Consider the following 23,302-nt stretch of genomic DNA (forward strand, 5'->3'; position numbering starts at 1 on the left):
AAATGCAACCTTGAAGGGAGACTTGTGTTTTTTACAACGTAGATCTAATTTTTGGAGCTGCTGTTTTGATGATAACATGTACTCACCAAAGTAATCACTCATATCATTCCTACAACAAAGTCGGTTGGGGCAAAAAACACGAGTGGTCAGACAATAGACCTTTTTTCACCAAAGACATTCTGACGACTAAATTTCCATTTAGCTGCTACGGTTTCAGCCTTGAAACTGTGCTTCCTGGCTCACTGTCAAACGGTCATTGTTAATCTTATTAGTAACACCTGTTCTTTTCCTTCTATAACAAGCAACGGTAGCCAGTTTTTCAAAACGACTTTAATTGGGGGTAAAACTGTGCAAATCACAAAGCCAAACCCTACAGAATCAAATCTCACTCATGGCCGATTCTTACATACCTAGAATAAGTACAATGGGTCAAGGTAATAACATGAAGTTGGTCTGAAGTTTGAGTCATAATTTTCTGCCTGTCTGAGTGCTTGTTTCTCCCCAGATCTCAGCAGTTAGGAATAATGACCAGAGTTATAATAAACCTAAATGAACCTTTAAAATAGATATGTTTTAAATGTATCGTAGCTCTCTTGGTCTTAACTAACATTGCATTGGTATTTCATTACAGCTGTTCATAAAGACCAGTCGTTCTTGCAGATGATCTAAAAAAAAATATGCAAGAGATATTACTTCAACCAAGTGTTGTAGCATAAGCAGTTTACAGTTTACATATCAAAAAGCCGGTCTAAACATCAAGTGCTGACCTTTTCATATTTCACAATATAGATGCTTTTTATGATTATGTTAACTCTATGATGGTCCCATCAGCTGATATGGGAAAAAATGAGATTCTATAAAATTGAAGTGGTTATATCCCCTTGAATAGATGAGACAGGTTTGAATTCTGAATTCTGAAGTGTTATGAGCGGGAACATGCATTCATTCATATGTGTTTATGTATATGTGTGCGGCTGATGTGTACAGTATATGTCTATGTGTATGCAAATGAAGGCAGATGCTCTTTTCCACCCACCAGGAAAAGCAATCTACAGTGTCTCAGGCAGGTGAAGTGCTCCGATGTTCTATTTAAAAGCCAGGGTCACTTTTCTCATCTCCGCTGCAAATTAGAGACGTGACCTTAGCGCTCCGTATCGCTCCAACTCTTTCTCTCTCCTCTCCTGATCTTCACGTCATAATTGTGCATAGAGAAACACGCGGTGTGAACAGGTAATAAACACAAACAAAAAAAAGCACCATTTGTGTTACGGTGCAGCGTCAAGACCGCATTACTTAACCTCAATTGAACTGTAATCAAATAAAGGCATGTCTCGGGTTTAAGTGGCGATCGTATTCTAGCTCACCTTCATTAAAGTAAGAATCATCTAATCAAAGCTGTGTTAATGTTTGCTCATCTCTCATGGGTTTTAAGGTGTGTCCATGTATCTATATTATTGCTCTCTTGTTATTTAATAATAATACTTATTGACTGTTCATGGTCGCTTGTTGTTAGTGTCTCTGGTATTTTTTCATAAGAGGACTGATGGACTTACCACTGTTTGTAGTACAGTGTATTTTTTCAACTAGATATATTGTAGTGTTACATTTACAGTGGGTTGTATTTTACACCTAATCCAGATTTCAGTAAAATGTTACAGTTGCAAATTGATTTAAAGACATGAGACATAAAGAACCGAATAAGCATGAGTAATTGCACTCTTGTGACACCTCCTCTCCTCCCTTGTCATATTTTGTTAAATATCTAAGCAGATGAGGCCTGTTTTTAGTGTTGTAACAAAGTCTCTGGCGGTCCACAGCTCTATGATCTGACAGACATGATTAGATTATGGTGTTTTTGGCTGGGAATTAATTGCTTCATTGTTGACATTACTTTTATTTCCGCATTAATAATAGTCTTTTGAAAGTGCAACTCGGGCTGTAACCAAAACCTACACAAGGGAACAAGCTCACACAGCGTCATAATCAATTGAATCTGCACATGCTACATGTATACAGCATACATACTGGACTAACTTCCTGGTCTTCAAAAGCAACATGTTTCACAGGAAGGTTTCTATCACAGCTGCAATGCCGTTATTGTGGTGATGTTTAATGACATATTGTGTCATGTGTACACATCACTGTTTCTCTGATGGTTCCTGACACCTGTAGTTTGATCAGCAACACCTGTTGTTTGGCTGCTGACAGATGGGAGAGTGGAGCTGCAAAAAAAAAAAAACAGCAAACCAGTCTGTTATCAATCCTTACCAGGTGATGGCGGCTGGATTTTGACCTGCTTCCTGTTGTCCCCTCCAGCCATACTGCCGCTGCTGCTGCTGCTGTCTGCTGGCGGCTCTTCTCCCCTCTCCATCTTACACTCATAGGCAAACAGATACTGGATGTACTGCTTCTTGAGCGAGCTGGCGGAGCTGCTTGACGTACCCACGTTCAGGTTGGTGGACAGCTCGCGCCACTTCTTGTTCTTGTTTACCTGAGTGGTGTTGTGGTGTTGAGAGGAGAGGAAGAAAAATAAGAGGAAGAAAAAAAAAAAGAGTTAAATGACGAGTATGACAATGACATTTTAGTGTTAAGAATCCTTTTGTCTGTGCTCATGTTCTCACTATAAAAAGTAATGTATCCCAGTAGTATATCAGCCACACACTTAGTACTATGGTAAACCACAGACGGCTGAATTCAATCAAAATAATCAATTCCGAGGCAGAACACTTAATGTTTTTGTATTTAGTGTAACCACAGAGTTATGGGTCACTCACAAGTATTGCACATAATTGTCACACTGCTGTTTTTAATCTCACAGTAAAAAAAAAAAAGCATTGAAGACTACACTGTTACCAAAAGTATGGACGGGGATGTGTGGGTTTGGCCTCTGGATTCTAATTATGTGAAAACTTGATGTCACAGCATACAACATTCTTCAAACTTTGTGACAGTTTGAGAGAAGGTTGCTTATTGTTTCAAGCGTGACAGAGACCCTGTGCACTAAGAAAGTCTATAAAGAAGTAGTTTTCCCAGTTTGCTGTGTAAGAAGTCAATAGGCTGTTTTGCAGGTGATCATGATAAATGTCCGAGGCTTTGGAATAATGTAATGTTCGGGGATTCATATCCATACATTTTTGACATGTCTTATGATTACCTGATTTCTCTGAGCTTCCTCTAACTCTGGCCACAATTAGCAGTCACATGGGGAGTGACAAACAGAGTTTTTCTCAGAACTTGCAAATGGTGACATTTTCAGGAATATACTCTGGGTTTTCTAAGACATCTTCCATGTATTGCATTCTCTTGAGTACATCTCTCAACATTTACAAGCACACCATATGTCATGGTGCTTGAGTACACACTGCTGGAGAATATTAAACAGCCGATGCACGACAGCAGAGCGAATTGAGTTCACTTTGTGTGAGGTTATATTCTGCTCAGAATACTTTTATGACCTCTAACATTATCCCAAACAACATTAAGTGTGTTCCCTATGCGTTACCATAGCCAGGCCTCCTATCTCTCGAACAGCCATGTAGAGCTTCCAGAGGTCCAGTGGCTTCTTGCCCACTATGGGCAGCTGTGCTACAGGTGTACCCCTCTCCTCCATGAAGGACAGATAGCGCTCCACCCAGCTCCGCCTCTCTGGCTCCACACCCAGCTCATAGAGCCGCGTGATTCGCTCCCCGCCGAGGGAGGAGGAGTTAGGGTTGGCTTTCTGGCAAGGAAAGAAATTGAGGACAGAACAATTTAACATAAGAATATGACTTTTTATACCATACAAACAAGTAATATCACCAGAATCAACATTTTTATTAGAAGATAAAATAGTATATATATATATATATATATATATATATATATATATATATATGTATAAATAGATATATAATATATTGCTGTTATTTTGTTTTTTCAGCTATTTTTATTCATACCTTATACCAGATGTGTTGACACATAATTTACATCAGGTCGTTTCTATATTCTATTATATATAGTCTATTTGGGTGTATTTCTTGCTGCAGTATCCTTTTGCTGTTTTCTGCTACAACATCCCACTCTCCCCATGGGGATTATTAAAATTTCATGCCATATTTACACATTCTGAAGTAGGCCCCTGGTTGAATGACCAAGCTAAAATAAACACTTCTTTAGTGCATTTTGTTTCGAGTTCAGCCTGTGTTTACCTCAACGTTCATTCATAACACATTCATATCCCTCAAGTTCAAAATCAGTGTACAAAGTTTAATCCCACGCAGTCTTGGCTGGCTTCAGTTCAGGTTTGCAAACACTTTTGTCGTCTAGGAACCGGCTTTTGATCAAGTAATTACACAATAATCCTTCAGTCACATGTGGATCAATCAAACTAACAGCTCCTACTAACAGAAGCGTCCATAAAGGGGACATTGACTTTATTTCACTGATCTTTAAGTTGCTTGATTTGGTGTCTATACGCTAATGTAATTAATATTCCTGTTAAGTAAATGCACACATCCATCACATCCGTCAAATCCAGCATTGTTTGAATGTGTAGTGCTTACAGGACTGGAAGGGGTCTTGAGGGGCCAGGGGGGGCTGCTGATGCTGTCACTATCATCACCGTGATAGGAGGACAGGCTGGCCGGGCTGGGAGAGAGGGGGGAGGGCACGGGTAGGGCACCGCCTGGTGTGGCTGGCTGGGACACATACTGCTGGGAGCCACTGGTGCTGTTATTGTTGCTGTAGCTGTCCTGTAGCTGGGAGAGAGCGAGAGAGCGTGAGAGAGAGCGGGAGAGAGAGAGAGAGAGAGAGAGAGAGAGAGAGAGAGAGAGAGAGGAGAGAGAGAGAGAGGGAGAGAGAGAGGGAACAGAACTTTTAATTTTAATTTTCTGAGGACAAAAGTATCAATCACTGCTTTCACCCAGCTCCTCAGTGTAACATACTGCGATGAGTCGGTAATAGTAGGCAACTCCAAATGAGTCACTATGTATCCGACATAAGACTGTATGTGTGTAAATGTATATTTGTGTGAGCATGCATACATGTGTGTTCCAGTGTTCATCCAACACATACGACCAAATTAAAAAATATATATTATGCTGTTACAGATATAACTACCTACTAACTTCTATGTAAATGCATCAGAAATAGTTGTCCAATAATAAGAGTTGAATATTAATCCAACTACTGTTTGCCTATGAGTGTGTCTAGAATATCTTTGTCTACAGAGCCATACATAGCAGTTAAGTGTGTGTATTAGATATTTCCCATGCATTACTGTTAGTGTGTGTGTGTGTGTTTAAATGCAGGCAGATCAGCATGTATTAGTTTTCATAGTCTGTCTATAAACAGTATGCATGTGCATGAATCTGGATACAAGCTCCACTTTGTGTAAATCACTCCATGTTAGCTGATATCAATGTGTGTGTGTGTGTGTGTGTGTGTCTGTGTCTAGATACATGAGTCCTTCAGTGCATGTGTATATACGTGTGTGTGTGTGTGTGTGTGAAAGAAACTGTGAAAAAAGGGAACAACAGCTTGACAAGTGCTTCTGGTCTGTGTACAGAATGCTCATGTCAGCAAAACCTTATCTTTCTCCCTCTCTCCTTCCCTGTCTCTCTTTCTGTATCACGCTCTCTCTCTTTCTCCATCTCCTCCTCTCTCTCGCTCGCTCTGTCTCTCGGCAGACAGATCATCTCTTTTGGGAGCACTGGGGGTCTTTCTGGCTGCTCTGACTGCCTTAAATAATTCAAAAGGCCCTACTACCGTAATCAGCAAAAGAAAAGACAGGGATTTGGAGGGAAAAGACGTGTAGTGGATGTGATGGAGGCGTGTGTGTATATGTGTGTGTGTGGAGGGGTTGTTAAGCAAAAACAAGGGGAGGGGGTAGAAAAGAGCAAAGAGTAGAGTTCTGCTGTTGCTGAGCTGAGCCAAGCTGAGCTGCAATTGCAGGGCAAAATGAGAAGTCAGCATTGTGTATTGGGATCTGTTTGAGTGTTTTGAGTGTGTGTGTGGAGAGGAGGCTCTGAGGACGTAGTGTGTAAGAGAATGATGGTGAGTGTGTTTGTGATTGACTGGAAAGGCCAATGTGTGGCTTCTCATCTTTATGTTTTTGTGTGTGTGTGTATTCTGTGTTGGTGTGTTTGAATGTGTGTACATCCATGTGTGTACTGCAGATGCCGAGCCCTCTCTTTCTCTCTGTGTCTCTCTTTTTTTTTTTTTTTGCAGCTCAGGCTGCCAAAACATCAGCAAGAAGAAAGTGCTGGGGGCAAAAACAAAGTGAGGAAAACATTAGGAATGGTAAATGTTAAACAAATCATTAAATATGGCGAGAAAACAACAGAGAAACAGCCCACTGTGCTGAGGCAGCATATGCTGATCAGATTTGGTTTGCTTCATTAGAGGAGAGAGATCAAAAAACAAAAAACAAAACAAAAAAAATTGAGAGGGAGAGAGGGATGTGCAAAGAAAGATGGAAACAGAGAAGGTCAATGGAGTACCTTTGGTTTGTGAGGCTCGTTGGCGGGGCCGCTGTCATCTTTTGCTTCGGTTTTCAGTTTCCCATCTGGGCTCATCATCCCATCTCCTGATATTCCTATGGCTCCTTTACAAAGAATAAGAAAACATTTGATTCAAAAATAAGCTGCTTAAAAAGTTTTCACCAAACATATTTGGAGAATACAAAATAAAAAAAACATTTTGGGGAGGTGAGATTTGTTCCATGGTCATAATACAGTAATTAACATTGTCTCAAATAAACTGATGTTGAACTCACACAATAGGTTTTGCTTTCACCAAGGTAGAATGAAAAGGTATACTTGGCATGGTTTTTGTGTCACGGTTGATTCAACGTGTTATAACTCGTCTAAAATGAACGGTGCTTGTGTGGGCTGAAATCCTTGGATACAAGGCTCCCTCTTTATTTTTCCCTTGTGTGCTGCAGCGCGGTGGGAAAACTAATGGCTTTTTACCGTGCCCAGGGGCAAACCAGATGAGTTTTGAGGAACCTTGGTGCTTTAATTCGTTTGAAGTTTTCCAAATGTCACGCATTCTGATATTTGGTTTTGAATAAAAGGTGCCTTTCATTTTGGGAGCCACAGTGCTCTCCGAGGTGCGTTTAGCAACAATGCAGCGGGGTGAAGGGCTGAAAGAAAAAGGGATGTACCACATTAATCTTTGTTCACTGGAGGGCCAGCTCAACAGGAAAAGTAAGAGCACTGAGAAAGTAAGTAGCGTCAGAGAGAACTCTCTTGATTTCTGAGCCTTTTATTTATTTGATTTCTCAGCTCTTGCTTTTGCCCCCTCAACTCCTCTTTCGCTTTCTCTGAATGGGAACAATACTGAGTTGGTTCTGATATACATTCAACATAAACACATAGGTCAATCTTGAGCTGCTCTGTGAATTGCCAGCCAATTCCTGACATTAACCTTGAGGGCTGCTACGGCAACAGGTTCTTTTCTTTTTTTCAACTTGTATTCTGCAGTTGCAAAGCAAGATAAGACAGGGGAGTAGATGGGGGTCATGACATCATTTTAAATCTTTTTATATGTGTTAATGGTGGGTTGTATGGGGGTGACATGACATTGCATGAATGGACTTGAGGGGGAATTGAGATAATTCACTCAAGTTATCTCTCTTGTCAGATGTGTTTTCTAAAGTTCTGTGTGGTTAAAATGCTGATATTTGTATTGCTTATGTCAGCACCTGCACCTTTTCCAAGTAAGTCATACCTGTAGACAATATAGACTAGTTTGCATTTCGCTCATGTACCTGAAGGCAGTGTATTGTAGGCTGGACCTTGTGCGTTGCCCATGGCTGGACCGTTGTTGCCCGCTTGCTGGCTGTAGGGGACAGTGGTGGCCATGGAGCTCGCCTGGTTGATGCCAGGGCCTTGATAGCTGCCCTGCCTACCACAGAAGGAGGAGAAAAACGTCAGTAGGTCTGGTAGAGATGAATTCAGTTTAAATTTACGTCGTAATGACAGGCTGTGGAGAGAGATAAGTGGGTAACAGTGAAAGCTGTAGAAGAGCAGAAGTCACAAAATCGTAAAGAGATATTTGGCAGTCTGTTACTGCTGTGCTCCTTTATTTTTATAGTAAAAACCAAGCAGCATGTACTATATCTGTAAGTCACAGTAAAACGCACAGTACACAGCATATCCCTGATCAAACAAACAGCCCTTCCAAAAGATCCGAGATGAGCGTGCAGCATCAGAAAAGAAAAACTCTTCCATCCTCCCTTATCTGCTCCTCTACAAATCCCCCTCTCCCTCTCCCACAAGCCATAATTTAACTAATTAAGGTGTGCTTTTGGAGAGGATCATGTTATTTGTTGCCATGGTGACAGCAAAAATCAATCCCGCTCAATCTCCCTCCCTCAGCCTCCCATCTCTCTCTCTCTCTCTCTCAGGCGGCTCATCACATGGTGTTGCAAGTGACATCAGAGGAGCTTATCTGCAACCTGCTGAATGCATGTCGGTGTGTGTGTGTGTGTGAGTGTGTGTGAGCGAGAGAGAGAGAGAGGGGGTGGGGGGTGCCTGATTGAAGGCAGCGTCTATCATTGCATGCCAGGCAGGCCAAAGCGAGTGACATGGGGTCTGAAAGGGAACACCATGTTAGGAACAATTTAGTCTATCTCCTGCTGACTCAAGATTATCTCCTGGACAACCGTATAAAAAAATTGTATGTGTGAGAGAGAGAGGAAGACGTGCTTACAGGGAGAAAAGAGATGTGAGGCGAAGAGAGAGAGAGAGAGAGAGAGGCCTAAAAGACTTAAAGGAGTAAGAGAGGGAAAATTGGAAGCCTCAGAAATGCAGATGGAAATAAATTTAGGAAAGGAGGAAGGAGGTGGAGAGGGAGAGGGAGGAACGGGTGGAGAATTGAGAAAGTCAAATGGTAGAAGGGTGACTGCGAAGGGAGAAAGGATGGGAGGAATGCAGGAAGGAAGAGGGGAGGCGGGGGACACTGGCCAACAACATACCACAAGGAGGAGTATTTGTCCCTAAATGCAGCACTGTTTCATGTGGACCAAAAAGAAAAAATGCTAACTGGATTTATGTCATTCAAATTCCCTCCTCACTGGCATCTTTCTCTCTTTCACACACCCGCACATAAACACATGCAATACCTCATGCTGGAAGCGATACACATAGCCTAAGAGGAGGGATTGGCTTGGTAAACCTCCCCATAATCTCATCTCACAGATGTAATTAGTCATAGAGCACGGCTGATGATACATATGTAATCCCTCTATGGGGGCCGAGGTGCACAGGGGAGCTCCATGGCAAAGAAACAAGCGCACACCAAATCCACGCTTATCTGGCCCCATTTCTCCATAATGGGGGAAATATAGACTCCTTCGTTTGCTTCCTACGTGTTCTCTAAAAAGCTCTGTGTGAGTCAAGACACAGAAATAAATTTACCTTTTGATCATTGCACCTTCTCTTGCTAGCGAAGATGTTTTCTGCATGCAAACTCCCACAAAAGAGAGCGCTGATAAGCCAACAATGAAAAATAAGTTTGGAGTTGCCAAATGCCTGTGAACCTCATTTATCCATACTGTAAAACGCCCCTCACCCACCTTAAGCAATGTAAGGACAAGCTCTCTTGTGAATAGTGAAGTCTCCAAATCAACAACAACAACAACAGTGGTTGGAGGTTTTCGACTGTGGCGCTCTCCCATTATGACTAATTCATGTCATAAAAAAGCCCATTAGAAAGCACTTGATGGAGGCACCGCGCAGCGTTTAATCACACTTAATATATGCATGTGCTGCTATCGGGGAAAAAAAAAAAAAAAAAAAAGGCACAGCGCATTCTTCTTGCTCTCGGGCACCTTTGTGCCGGGAAAAAAAAAAGCATCCTGTTGCTGCAGAGAGAGGGAAAGAGTGAGTGAAGGAAAAGATGAAGAAAACATGGAGGAAAGAGGAAGGATGGAGAGATGGAAATGGCGAGGGAGAGGAAGAGAAGAAGAAAGGAGGTGGAGAGAAAAGAGAAAAGGAGGGAGGGAAATTAAGGCATGAAGAAGCCTGACTAGTGTGCGGATGAGTCCCTGGTGGACCGATGGGGGGCGTATTTTCAGCTCAGGGCCCCAGAGCTCGAGGTAATCGCTGTTCCATGAGAATGAGTTAACACACACACACACACACACACACACTCCCAGTAAAAAAAAACATCTATCCTAACACTGCCAGGCCAGTGCACTCTCAGTATGTTGTCTAGTGGTGGCCTGAGGAGAGCATTAGAGTTTTAACATAATATTAGAAAGCTTCTTTTGTTTGGCCTGTCCAGACACCATTAAGGCAGCCAAGCCTGACTTACAAGTCATCATCTCATACAGTGAGAGTCAAATTAAAGGCCTTTGAAATGCGTCAATGGAAAACACATTCTTTTATTTATCCCAGTCACTTCAAAGTGACAACTACTACTCTATTGTTCCTCTATTCATTCTATCTAAATGCTCTGCCCTCGCTGTCTCCTTCACTCTCCCCCTTGTTTTTTCCCTCATTCACTCACTCTCACACACACACTACTCAGTCCACATGTGTGAAGGGCATCTGAGAAGGCCACTTTCACACTGTGGGCAGAGTGTGCGTGTCAGTGTGTGTTTGAGCATATCCTTGTGTTCATGCGCGGGGTGTGTGCTGTTGCCAAGGGGATGCCATGGTTACGAGGTGCCAGCCAACCAGCTGACGGTGTCTCTCTAGAAGTGGCAGCGCCTTTGTCCTTCATTCGTGGTGACAGGCCGTGCTGATGCCTCCCAGCGCTGCTAACTGGACGAGACAGCACAAGTGCTGGGACTGCACAAGTGTGTGACGGCTGAGCGTCCCTCCCTATCGATCCCCTCTGCTTTGTGTGCGCGCGCGTGTGTGAGAGTGTGTAGAAGAAGGCGAGAGAAAAAGAACCGGAGAGAGGTTGCTGGATGGAAGGATGGAGTGGATCGGCTGGAGGCCATGAATTATATATGGACCCAATCTGTTCTCAGGGCAGCTTGAGCTCATAGCTACTCCAAAAGTCCTGACTCAACTCAGCACACACACACACACACACACACACACACACACACACATACACACAAACACATATACTCACACACACAGAGGGGAGACCAGAATAAACCCCCCACAAAAAATAAGGACAGCTTTTAACATATTAAATCCAGAGAAAAGCTACTCTTCGCTTCTCCCTCCCCTCCTTCCCAAACATCAAACAGCTCAGGATGGATGGAGGAGAAGCCATTTATTTTGCCCATCTAATGAAAGCAGAGCGCTCCACAGCACTGCCAAGACTGCGAGCGACAAAGCGCCACAGGCAGCATCCCCCGTTCTTGACATTCAAGCGCTGCTCTTATTTATTTAGCAAATTTACTTACTAAGGAGGTCAGAAATGAATTATTTGGCGAGGATTTGCCTGGGAGCACTCTCCTCTCCTCTCTTCTTCCCTCTTCCAACATTTTTCTCCCTTCAATTTCCCTTTGATTTACGACTCTTTTTTTTTTCCTGAGCTTTGCTCTTCTTCTACTAAGTGCTTATTTTTTCGACACAGCCCGTTCCTATAGCTCCAGGAACTTTTTGTAGAGTGTCGCCGGCAGCGCTGGAAAGTCATTTGAAAAGCCAATTCTGTCCTCTGAAGCTGCTGCCAAGAAAAGCTTATACCTTTTAATACTTTCTGTTCTCTTGTCTTTTCCAAAAAATCCCCCAACATCAATCCACAGCCCCTAAAAAAAAATTATAAGGCACCTTTTTTTTTATTATAAGCTTTTACCTCCCCTATACTGACAGGCTTGACATTACACTGCAATTCATCATACTGACAACTGACAGCTTAGTGCACCCAAAAGTCAACTTTTCATGAAACTGATTCATTTTCAAACTGACCAGCATTTACCTTTAAAAGTGTCCATGAACAAGTGACATTAATATTTGAATCTTTCACATCGATGTGCAGTACGAACATCAGAATAATCTTCAATTTCTAGACAGCAAAAATGATGTTTCGCAATACTTTGTGTTACTTTGTTAATAACATAAAAGTCACATTTCAATGTTTTTAGGACACATTTAACTTTTAGTAGAGCAACAGGGTTCTTTATGTTCTACAACTCTTTAGGCTAACCCCTACTTCACTCTCTGTCATACTGATTATCTGACGAAAATGAGACGGTTGTTTCTGATTCCAGTCGGTGGGTGGAGGAGAAACTTTTAGAGGGCTCGGGGGGGAAAAAAAAACACTCAAGCCACACTTTGTGAAGATTTAATCACGACCCTCGCTTGCAGCCATGGGATACCAGAAGTGGTCCTCCTCTGTTCATTTGGCATTCTTTTCACTCAGCATAATGACGCTGGTGTGTGTGTCTACTGGTGTGTGAGTCAGGGAGAGGGTGGAGATGGGGGGATAAAAGGTGGAGACGTAGAGGGATCATCGGTAGGGCTGTAGTGAAAGGGGCATGTTAAAGAAAAAGAGCAAAAATACAAAGAGACCGACCAATGAAATTGCTGCTAACTATCCCTGATTTGGAAGGTAGGGAGCGGGTGGCTGTGGCAGTTCACTCAGGGTTGATGCATCAAAGGGCAAAACTAGACATGTGCTACGACTAACAACTTGTTTCTCAGACTGAGAGGAACTAGGTCTGAATGTTTGAATGAGATCTGGAGAGCAAACGGGGTAGTGGAGCCTTTAACTGCAGGTTTTCGGAGGCCAATTTTCTCCTGATCTCCGTCAGATGTTCTAAAGTGGGATCTGAGGAAGAAAAACATAACAAGGCTGTGCTGGAGACAGCGGAGAACAAAAAGCAGATTGGGAGGAAGAAAGAATGAGAGAGATAACACAGTCTGGGTAGGATAACAGAGCTGCACAGAGACAGAGAGGGCGATACAGTTGGGAGAGTTGGTAAAAAAGAGTGAAACAGGTGGGAGGAGAGGGAACAGAAGCAGACAGGAAGAGATGAAAGAGGTTGAATGAGCGACAGCAGACAATAACAACAGTGAGGGTGAGACAGGCAGCACAGACACAGTAGTCTTCTACACAAATCTCCATTGTGATCCCTTTTTGTTGAACAAAGATGGTAATACTTCCTTAACACAGTGAAATAGATTCTATTAAGCTGGAAAATCTTGATAATTTTAAAGTTGCCTGGGAGCAAGATTTTGAAGGGTGGGGGGGAGGGCTGATTGACCAAACTGAGGATTCTGTATTGTGGCTGGTTAAATATGTGTCAGACAGTCTTATACTGTACAACGTAAGATTCTACACTACATTTATTACACTAATGCTAGATGACGTATACATAACCATTGTTTTCACTTGTCGACCTGCTCCATATGTTCTGGACCTGTCCTCATTTATTTGAATTCTGGAGAGATATATTTCAATCCTTCATGGATATATGTGGCGTGGACCTTCCACCCGATCCTCTTACGGCCCTGTTTGGTGCTCCCAACCCTCCCCAGTGTGGTAATCGAATATGTCTTTTACCTCTATTTTAGCTAGACGTCTCATACTTCTTAAATGGAAACATGTATCGCCACACACGGATGGATCAAGGATGTGTTACATTATATCAAAAGATTAGATTTTCCCTGAAAGGTTCACTGAAAAACTTTTCTCGACTATGTTGAGACTCTCACAGTTGTTCCAGAGAATGGGGATAACTGAAGCCATAGTGGAGTGCAGGAACCCTATTATTATTGTAATGGCATGACTTGAGAGTTTACAGAGTGTAGTATGCCTTATCTTGCCAAAACTTGATGCTCATGTGTGTCCTCATGTGTGCACCTGTGTTTAATTGGGACCTAGTACTTTGTGGTGAGTGGGGTTCAGGTCCTGTCAGATGCTTATTTGCCATCACATTTAGCTTTTTCTCCATGGTGTTGAAATTCTGCACACATCGTTATAAGATGACAAAAGTGTGTCTCTGATCTAATTATGCCGACTGCGCAACATGCAACACACTGCGATTTTGTGCACTGACGCTTGCAGCAATATTTTTGTTTGTTTTGTTTTTCTATTCTGAATTTTCCCCTATTTTTGTATGAGATGGTCTCTTAATGCCAACACGTCTTTTTGTTTATCCCTGCTGTTGGTTTGGGAGAGAGGGAGAGATGCATATGTACAATTTTTTTTTTGTCATCTTGAAAAAACTGCAAAACCTAATAAATAGTTGTTTTTTTTTAAATCTAATATTCTGAATAAAGAAGATGATAGAAATATGACAAATGATTTGAAATATGTGAACACCACTCCGCTTGGAAACAAACACCCAGCTGGTAGATTTTTTTTACACCAGCTAGTTTGTAAAAGTCTTTTGTTGTTCTGAACATCCGGTGTCTGCTCAGTTTTTCCTCCAGCACAGTGGGGGGGGATGCTTTGTTTTGAATAAACAGTGTAACAATTGGGAAGTTAGCATGAGCGATAACAGCCACAGTGGCTGAACAACAGAGAAAGAAGAAACCAATTTTCAATGGAAAATAAAAAAAACATTACTGGACACATTGCTTGAAATACAGTCTCTGAGAACTACAGTGAAAGAATCTTATTAATGAATGTTTAATGTTAAAAGATGGAGAAAAAAAAGAACTCAACAAAAACAAGGGAACCTGAATACGTTCACTGCCAATAGAAAATCTAAATGGATCACTGTAGAGATGGAGAAATAGAAGAAGATACAAACACATGTTCATAGAGATTTGTAAACAAACCAAGAAAGAAAAAGAGGGAGAGAGAGAGAGAGAGAGAGAGAGAGAGAGAGAGAGAGTGTGTCCTCTCCAGCGGCATCATGGCGAGCGACACCTCTGTGGTGTCTTAGTGAATGTGAGGAGAGACTGACAGGCAGTCTGATTGGTCCCAGCAGTGGGGATCATGTCATGCCACTTCTTATTGACAGCTCAGCCATCTCTTAATGACTTGACCAGTATTTGCATTGGTGTATGTGCTTTGTCAGTGTGTGTGCGTACACCACTGGGCCCCCTGATGCACATAATTAATCACACATACTGTCAGACACGCTTCAGCCCCCCCCCCCCCCCCCGCACAGCGTATGTGTGTCCATGCACTTTATACAGTATGTGCTCACTTGTTGTTGTCATTACAGTGACTCAGAGATGCCGATGATGATAATGATGACCACAGTGATGATGATGAAGGTGATGATGGCAATTACAATGATAACAATGATGACTGACCTTGTTTTGCTCTCAGAGAGTGCTTGTGAGAAATGTCATATGATCGTTTTCAGTTCAGTTTAACTTGAATAACTGCCAGTCATATGACGCACAAAGACATTCACATAAATGCAGCATACATCTAAAAACACACACACATGTTATGAGGGACCTACCTATGGAGCTGTGAATGTGTGGGTGGCAGGATGGGTGAATGGTGAGGTCTGGGTGGAGGTGAAGGTGGTGGACGGGTGAAGGCAGGGTGGGGTGTGGGCCAGCGGGTGGAGGTGGGTTGGGGTGGATGCATCTGGGTTGGGGACCTCACATATGGAGGCCGCCTGCAGATCGGCGTCAACAGACGCCCCCGGCAAAAAGAGAAACTTCATCTGAAATATCGTCACTGGCTCACAGTCTTCAGTCTGACTCATGCATCAGCAGAAATGGGAATGAACATTGACAAATGTTAATCTGCCACTTCAGCCTGCAGAATGCCGGCAAGCCTGCTCCCATGATGCATTGTTAGGCAAAACCCACACTGATTGGAGGAAACATAGAAATCCACCCTTCCTCTCTGAAGATGGTCATGTTTTCACAAGTTCCCCCGGCAGGGTTCAGCAAAAGTTTACTGCCCACACAATCCCACAACAGCCCCAGTCTCCAACACTACCAACAATCATATATTTAAAGCTCCAACCCTGATGGAAAAATAATATCCCTTAACTCATATATACCGTTATGGCATCAAAGTGCTTTGTGTTTGTCTTAAGGTGCTTGGTGTCACCTCTGTCTCTGGTGCTTTCACAGTTAAACCTGTGGTTTGCTTTTCCTTCTTTTTATGTTTTGACAGTAGACTGTTCAACCCATACAGGCTTCTCACAAGCCAATATCTCTCTTTCTGCAACAAATAGCACTTGGTGTATAGTGCCAGCTATCAAAATGTCAGACTCTTTATGAGATGTGTGAAAGTAAGGATGGTTCCACAAATGGCTTATAGAGGTGGGGAACCCCTGAGATTGAACTCTTATCTGCACATCTGAAAAAGACCCGCAGAAAAAAATAAGAAACTCTGTGGCGCTTTTCAGCACACCTCCCCACAGATGACCCTGCAGAGAGGAGTCAGTCACCAGATAGCGAGTGATGAAAGACAGAGTTGCTTGCTGTCCCCTAATTTTAGCCTATCGCTTTTCCAGGTGAGGTAAAGAAATGTCTCAGTCCCTAAAATGAATTATTAGAGAGCTGTAATACAATTTTACATCATTCTTCTTTCTTTACCAAGATCACTTTTGGGATAATTATCGGACAGTTAGGTGCATGTACAATACCATGCTCATATACACATGTTCACACACTTACCTGTTGTGTGTTGAGTTAGCAGAGCCTGGCATGGTGGCTGCTGCTGCCTCTTGGGCCTTGCGATTAGAGGTACCCAAAGAAGGAGGGCCCATTCCTGGTCCTGCTGGCTGGGGCATACTAGGGGAGCTGGGGCCCATAGGGGGGTAAACTCTGTTCTGGTTGGCTGGTCCATGGCTGCGTCCTATGGGTATGGGCTGTCCGGGCCCCTGGCCGTGCATGGGGCTGCTAGCATTCATCCCCAGACTATTGGTCATGCCAGGGCCAGGGCCGCTGTAGCTGGTGCTGGCAGCCCCACTGTAGTTGGAGGTCCGAGGGTAGTTTCCTGGAAAAACAGAACACGTGTGAATGACAGATCACTAAAATCATCTGAAATGTACATTTTTTTAACAGACAATATCACTCAAAAGGGAAAACAGTGATTGCTGTTATTTGAGATACTCAACTTCCCACTTCAATCTAAAGTCAATAGATTAAGAGAATGACACAAAATGGCTACTGTGAAGATGGGTGCTATGAATCACTTCATTTGAGCAAAATGCTTATAAAGTGCTTGCCAGTTGACACGCTTATACATACAACAGTGACACACAACTATTTTAACCATCAAGAAAGTATTCTGGTGACAGATAAGGAAAAAAAATGTAAAGTGCGGAACTTCATTTTTGATTCATGCTCTCCACATCTAGTAGAGGCTGGAATAAGTATACAGGGTGTGGTCTGGTGACACTTTCACAGCTGCAGACTGCTGGATGGCCCTGAGAACAATTGCCAAGCTTAAGGCTGACTTTGTGAAACACTCAAGAGGAGCTTTAATCTGCAGTAAACGCTTTCTTGCTGCCCTGGAGTGCCACACGTCTGCGATGCCAGAAGCTTTCCTAAGGCACACTTAAACCCCTCCATTTTGGCTCTAAAAGCCCAGCTCGACTCCAGCACCAGCTGCAATAAGAACTGAAAGAGAATCGCCATGCTGTCAAAGACAACATGTACATAAATTCAGGCACACCAAACCACACCTCCTGTACATGCAAGTGCAGTATACACACACACACACACACACACACACACACACACACACACAGAGCACATCACATTGTATTCACTCTGCAGGCATTGGGCCTTTTCCACTGTGATATTCCCTCCCTGGGACAAATCCCCTGCAAAATAGAAATGGAAAATGTGGCATCCTCCATTGTGAAGGGGGCTATTTATTTTGATTTGATTAAGGGTGCTTTAGTTGGGCCTCACTGCTTAATCCTCTGAGAATATGTCTGGAAAAGGGGATCAAGTCCCTTTAAAACCTGAAGGCTTTTCCGCACACTCAAATGAGGGAAAGTTGAATGACAATATTCCACACGGGGGGAAAAAAACGACTCCGAAAATGGAAATGGCTTCTCAGTGTCCTCGAGCTGCTTCAGTGAAGACACTTTCCACATGACATAAACCTACAAGTCCAACAGAGGGAGAGAGCAGGAGGAGGCAGCAGAGGGTGGGGGCGGAAAGAGAGACAGACAGAAAAGGGAGGGGGGAAAAAACCCCTGGTCCCCCCTCCAACCCCCGAGATAGGATTTATATTGAATCAAAATAAAAGTCTTTCCCATAAAAGTCGGCAGCTCCGGTTGAATTTGTCCAGAAATTGTGATGAAATCTACTGTGGGAGATGGGAAAAGAAGAAGCGGATTATTTCTGGGGAGGCTTTGGTGAGTCGGTGAGCTGAGTACGGCTGACACCTGTCAAGGGTTTTGGGGCTATAATAGGGAAGCGTTCAGGAAGAAAAGATGTCTGCTAACGAACACAGGAGGATACGTATGGTGCACAGTACATGAGTGTATGTGTGTGTGTGTCCATCTGCTTGTCTGTGTGAATGCATATATAATACTTCTGAGACCTTGCAACCAGTGAAAGTCACAATTTCATGTTTCTTCCACTCATAATCAGCCGCCTATAACACTGTGGAAAATCCTGGGAATGGTGCCCTGCAGCCTACTTCCTCTCAGGTCGGGTAGACGTTTCACTGCAGATGAACAAGGCCTCAGTCAGCGAACTCTCCCAGCAATCTTTGGACAGCTGAGCCCCATGTCATGGCTGCCTGCCATATATTCTCAATAGGCTGGGCGGACACTTTGTGGTTTTTGGCCCTTGTCACAGACTGAGGCTCCAGGACACCTCCCAGGGAGTTGTTTATATCACACAGTCCCATTTGGACAATCTGCATCCCCCTCCAATTTTGGCAAATGGGCCAGAAGTCCCAAAAGTGGAAGTCAGTGTCTGAAAGTTTCCACAAGACTTTATTTGGGGGTGAGACGCAAAGCCAAATCTTACTGAAAAAAAAGGCTCATTAAGTCGCGTGTGCTGCATTGAGAGAAACGTATCAGTTCTGATGTACTACCATTCATAATGTTCTGGTCGTGGGCTATGTTTGTCTCGGCTGACAAAAGAAAGACGGAGTAGCTGTGGGACTGGGTTAATGCTAAGCTTTCCTATGAGAGTCTTGCTCCGTCCTGACAAGAATGATTCACTTGCTGACGGATTGGTGCAGCGCCAAAGTGCTTTTTCAAGGACAGATAGCGCACTAACCCACTTTTTTATAATGACTGAGAGTTCAAGCCTGACATTCTAGGTGTTTCCATAATGCTTCCTCAGGCTTTCTAAGTTCCATTCAGATTACATGAAATGAGGAAATTGGGTAATTGTAGAGACAAAACACAAATAATTCCAGAATATTAGTATATATCATGTCACTAGTGTTACATTTAAATGTGCATCCAGACATGAGGGACGATAAGTGTCCTTGTCTGTAAATATGGATGTCAGCAGTTTCTCTTCTGTCATAGAAACTTCAACAAATCTTAAGACTCAAGTATGAAAACAACAACCCTTTTCATGTAGAGAAAGTTAGCAATGAGAAGTCACAATAGTTAATAACTTTGAAGATTTAAAAAGAAAGAAAACATTTTTTTCTCTGTCTGATCTTGTAGATAACTTTTAAGTGCAGAAAAAGTTGCACGTCGGTCCTTAGCCATGACAGAGGCTTCAACTTTAGGTGTTATGAGTTGAAAGCAGTCGGTGGTTTTATTGTACAAAGTCTGAATTTTAAAAAACACACAATGCAAGTGCTCAGACATTACACCTTCTGGCATTCAAACAGGCCAGAGGAAAGAAAAGTGAGTTGTTAGAGCTGTTAGAGGTCAAAGCTACAGCAACACTTGTAATATAAAGACCCTTATTGTGAGGTCTCACAATAAAGTTGTTCTATATACTACAAGTGTTGCTAGAGCTTTGACCTGCTTTATTCAGACTTTTCCCTTCTCCATGCACCTTGGAGGCACATGAAGTCCCTCATCTGTTTGTTAACTGTTTTGTATATGTTGGCTTTATCATATAGAAGGGTGGTATCTATCTTATCTACTTTATACACAACTCTACTGTAATTCTTATCTGGAAACCAATCTAAGAGGGAGAGGGGAAAAAGAGGACAAAGAGGATGTCTTTTCATATTTGTCCCTTCTTCTGTCCTTGTGACTCACTGTTGGTTTCCTGCCTGCTTCTCGGACACTTGCTGCCTTTGGGGAGTTTTGGTGGTATTTATAGAGCGATGGAGGGGAGGAGAAGAAGAAGGAGAGCTCATGGTGCTTCGTTCACAATTACATGGAAATTCCCGGCACGGTCACGCATTCGACGGACGCTATATTCTGCGCTGGGTTTAATCCTTGCAGTCCTGCGGGAGAGCTGGAGTGTGACCAAGCAGATTACTGTCTACTGCTTCCTCAGCAGACTGGACCGGCAAAGTCTAACAGCCGAAGCAGTCATTCTCCCGGCTATGGTAGAGTAAGGTATGGTGGTGCACCAACGCACCCTCCGGATCTGTAAACTCCATCAATAAGGAGTGGAACGCAGATTACATGGCTGCATGCTTGAGCTGCCAAGGACAGGAACACGGGCAGGCTGTCTATGTCCATATGTGGCTGAATACAAATAAAAGAAATGAATAACAGCTTTTTTTTTAAAGTATTTTTGGGGGGTATGCAGTAGGGGTTTTGTAGGAATGGTTTTGGTAAGAAAAGTGGGCAATAAAGAAATGTAGTGTGTTGAGAAGTTTAAAACACCCTGGTCCTCATTTTATTACATCTTAGTTACATTTGGTACACCTCAGTATGGGTGCTATAAGATATACCCCCTATCTACTTTCCCTTCTGGTGCAACTTAATGTGTTATTGAGTAGTAATGATTATCACATTATATTCTGAAGCAGTACAGTATCTGTTTTAATAGAATACATATGATGAAATTAGGCCCACCAGCCCATAAATGTTGATATGCCAATGCAGATAATATATGTATATATCTTATGAGTCGGTATTAGACTGGAGTACACATGTATGACTTGCCAGGATGGATGTTTTTTTGCAGTGTCTTCTGTTGCCTGAGGCCTCCACATCCTCTCCCAGCCACCTCAGCACCTTCCCTGGCAGGGTGTCTGAGCCTAAGCAGGGCTGGGGTGCGCCTTGAGGCTGCCGAGCTCCACACACTGTCAATTTCCTCCAAAAAACTCCACTCTCTCCCCCAGGCGCTGGCTTGAGTCATGGCTTTTTTTTTTTCTTTGGCCGAATTACACCGCGGCTCCGGCAAGGCACCAAGGCTTAAAAGTGCTGTCTGAAGCATGGTCATTACCAGTGGAGTGCTTAACCCCTCGAGGGGGGGAGTGTGGTGGAGGGAGCTATGTAATGGGTGGGAGAGAGAGCAGAGCTGAGACAGACTCCAAATCTCTTTCCTGTAATGGTATGATATCCTCCTCCCCCGTCTGTCTGTGTGTCCACTGTTCTCAACATGCTGGCTCGAACCATGTCCAAGTGCATGTCTCGAAAACAGCTGTTGGAGTCATTTGAGTTCCGGGGAGAGCCTGATATCAACACACAGTGAGATCCGTTTAACTTTGGATAAATAGGGTTTTCAAAGGACAGCCATAAATATTTAGCAATTTAAATATTCTTTGGGAAATACTGGGGAGTCCACTCGCTGTAAACGCTTTAAAACACCAAAGAGGAAAAGCTTTGAACAGCGTTCAACTGGCCAGCAATCTGGAAGAAAATGTTTGGTTACTGTCTAGGAAGCAGATTTATCTAATCAAGATCTCTGGAAATAACTTCTAAACATTTTAACATTGTAGAAGGGCCATATCCTCCTGTTTTTATGTGTCACCATAATGTATGTTGTATGGAGCTGATGTTGTTGACTACACAAACAGTCCCAACAGTCCCTTTTGTCCCTAATAAAAAGAACAGTATTGCATTTTAGGTTACCCAAGAGCAGAACACCAGGCACTTTTTATGTTCTTTGGTGCTCTATGAACTGCTAGTGTAGATGTGTGCGGCAAACATTACTGCGGAAAATGTTGTATCGCTCATCACACAGACAGACACAACTCAAAGGCCCAAGCATTGGGTTCTCCCAGCGTAGGCAGACAGGCCAAGAAAAACAGAAAGCAGGGTTCAGGAACTTGGAGTGCGTTTCTGTGTTGGCTAATGGCTGGCTAATTTGTTCCTGCGCTGGGGAGAGGGAAGGGAAGCAGATGGAGCTTTCATTAAGAACAATGACCAGCATCTGTCTGCCCTGTTCACCCTAAACAGGCCCCTGATGAGCCCTCTAAGAACTGGGACTCTGGCTATGTCCTGGAGGCCATATGCATGTTCTCCAGTAGGTCTGGGTGGATGTGGTGTTTCTATATTTGTGGTTATTCAGAATGTTTTTATATGAGAACATATCCTGTATGTACTATATGAGGATGGAAACATGGAAACAGGATCATTCTCCACAGTGAGGAGCATTTTTCAGTTTCCGACTAAAAAAAAGAACTGCATGAAAAAAAGCCATCTCATTCATTTCAATTAAAAAGTTGAACCTTTCTCAACTTTTGCCGCAACTAAATATTTGAGCCAGCGCCAGACTGCACACTGCATCAATCAAATATGTATCATTTGTATTGTGAATGGCAAATCTTATCTCATAGTATTACTGGTGTGCTGTTTTGGATTATGGATTACTTAAACTGAGAGTATTTCATCTTCTCAGTACATGTGGCAAAAAGCCCAACAGCGCCTCTTTCTGCAGCGCAGTGCTTTTTCTTTTTTTAAAGCAGTGCTATTTTCTGTCTGAACACCCACAATGGGTTAACGTAGGTTCAGATTAATTCCTATCCTTTATCCTTTAGGGTTAAGGTAAAGCTAAGGCATTACTAATTTAATGTCAATGGAAGTACTCTCAGCGGTATAAAATTATGTTGGTGTGTGTTTGTGTGTGTGTGTGTGTGTGTGTAGCAATGGAGGTGAATAAAGATACAGTAGGGAGTAAAAGAGAGAGAGGCCATGTTTTTGTTTGTTTTGTTCTTGAATATGTTGTGTGCTGATACAGATACAGCCACTCAAGTGCCACTTTCTAGGTATTTTCTGCACTGCTGTCTGAAAATATCACCAGATACTACTACAGGACAAATGCAGGTCAGCTGAAAGTGTATTAAATTTAAATTAAAGTATGCGCACACACACACACACACACACACACACACACACACACACACACACACACACACACACACACACACACACACACACACACACACACACACATATACATATATATATATATATATGCACTGTATTTGTGTGTGATGAGAAGACAGCGGGCCTGAGCTGTTCTCTCTGTTTCTGATGGGAACATCTCTCCTGTCATCCGAGTGAGATTTCACGCTCATCTGCCTTCAAGAGCTTCTTCCAGGCTAGTCCGCCTCGCTGTCGCTCTGTGCTTACTTTATTTCTCTT

At 42.9% G+C, this 23,302-nt stretch overlaps 1 protein-coding gene across 1 annotated transcript in view; it reads right to left on the bottom strand.

Annotated features, from left to right (window-relative positions):
- LOC128374962 (AT-rich interactive domain-containing protein 1B-like) overlaps positions 1-23,302 on the bottom strand; it is a 177,445-nt gene that overhangs the window by 9,823 nt on the left and 144,320 nt on the right. Inside the window, exons 8-13 of the mRNA XM_053335180.1 lie at positions 16,491-16,812; positions 7,751-7,887; positions 6,480-6,583; positions 4,542-4,736; positions 3,503-3,718; positions 2,269-2,491 (exon numbers count right to left, since the gene is read on the bottom strand). Coding sequence (XP_053191155.1) covers positions 2,269-2,491; positions 3,503-3,718; positions 4,542-4,736; positions 6,480-6,583; positions 7,751-7,887; positions 16,491-16,812 — 1,197 coding nt within the window. The remainder of the gene's footprint in view (positions 1-2,268; positions 2,492-3,502; positions 3,719-4,541; positions 4,737-6,479; positions 6,584-7,750; positions 7,888-16,490; positions 16,813-23,302) is intronic.

The sequence above is a fragment of the Scomber japonicus genome, chromosome 16, assembly GCF_027409825.1.
Source record: "Scomber japonicus isolate fScoJap1 chromosome 16, fScoJap1.pri, whole genome shotgun sequence".
NCBI lineage: Eukaryota > Metazoa > Chordata > Actinopteri > Scombriformes > Scombridae > Scomber > Scomber japonicus.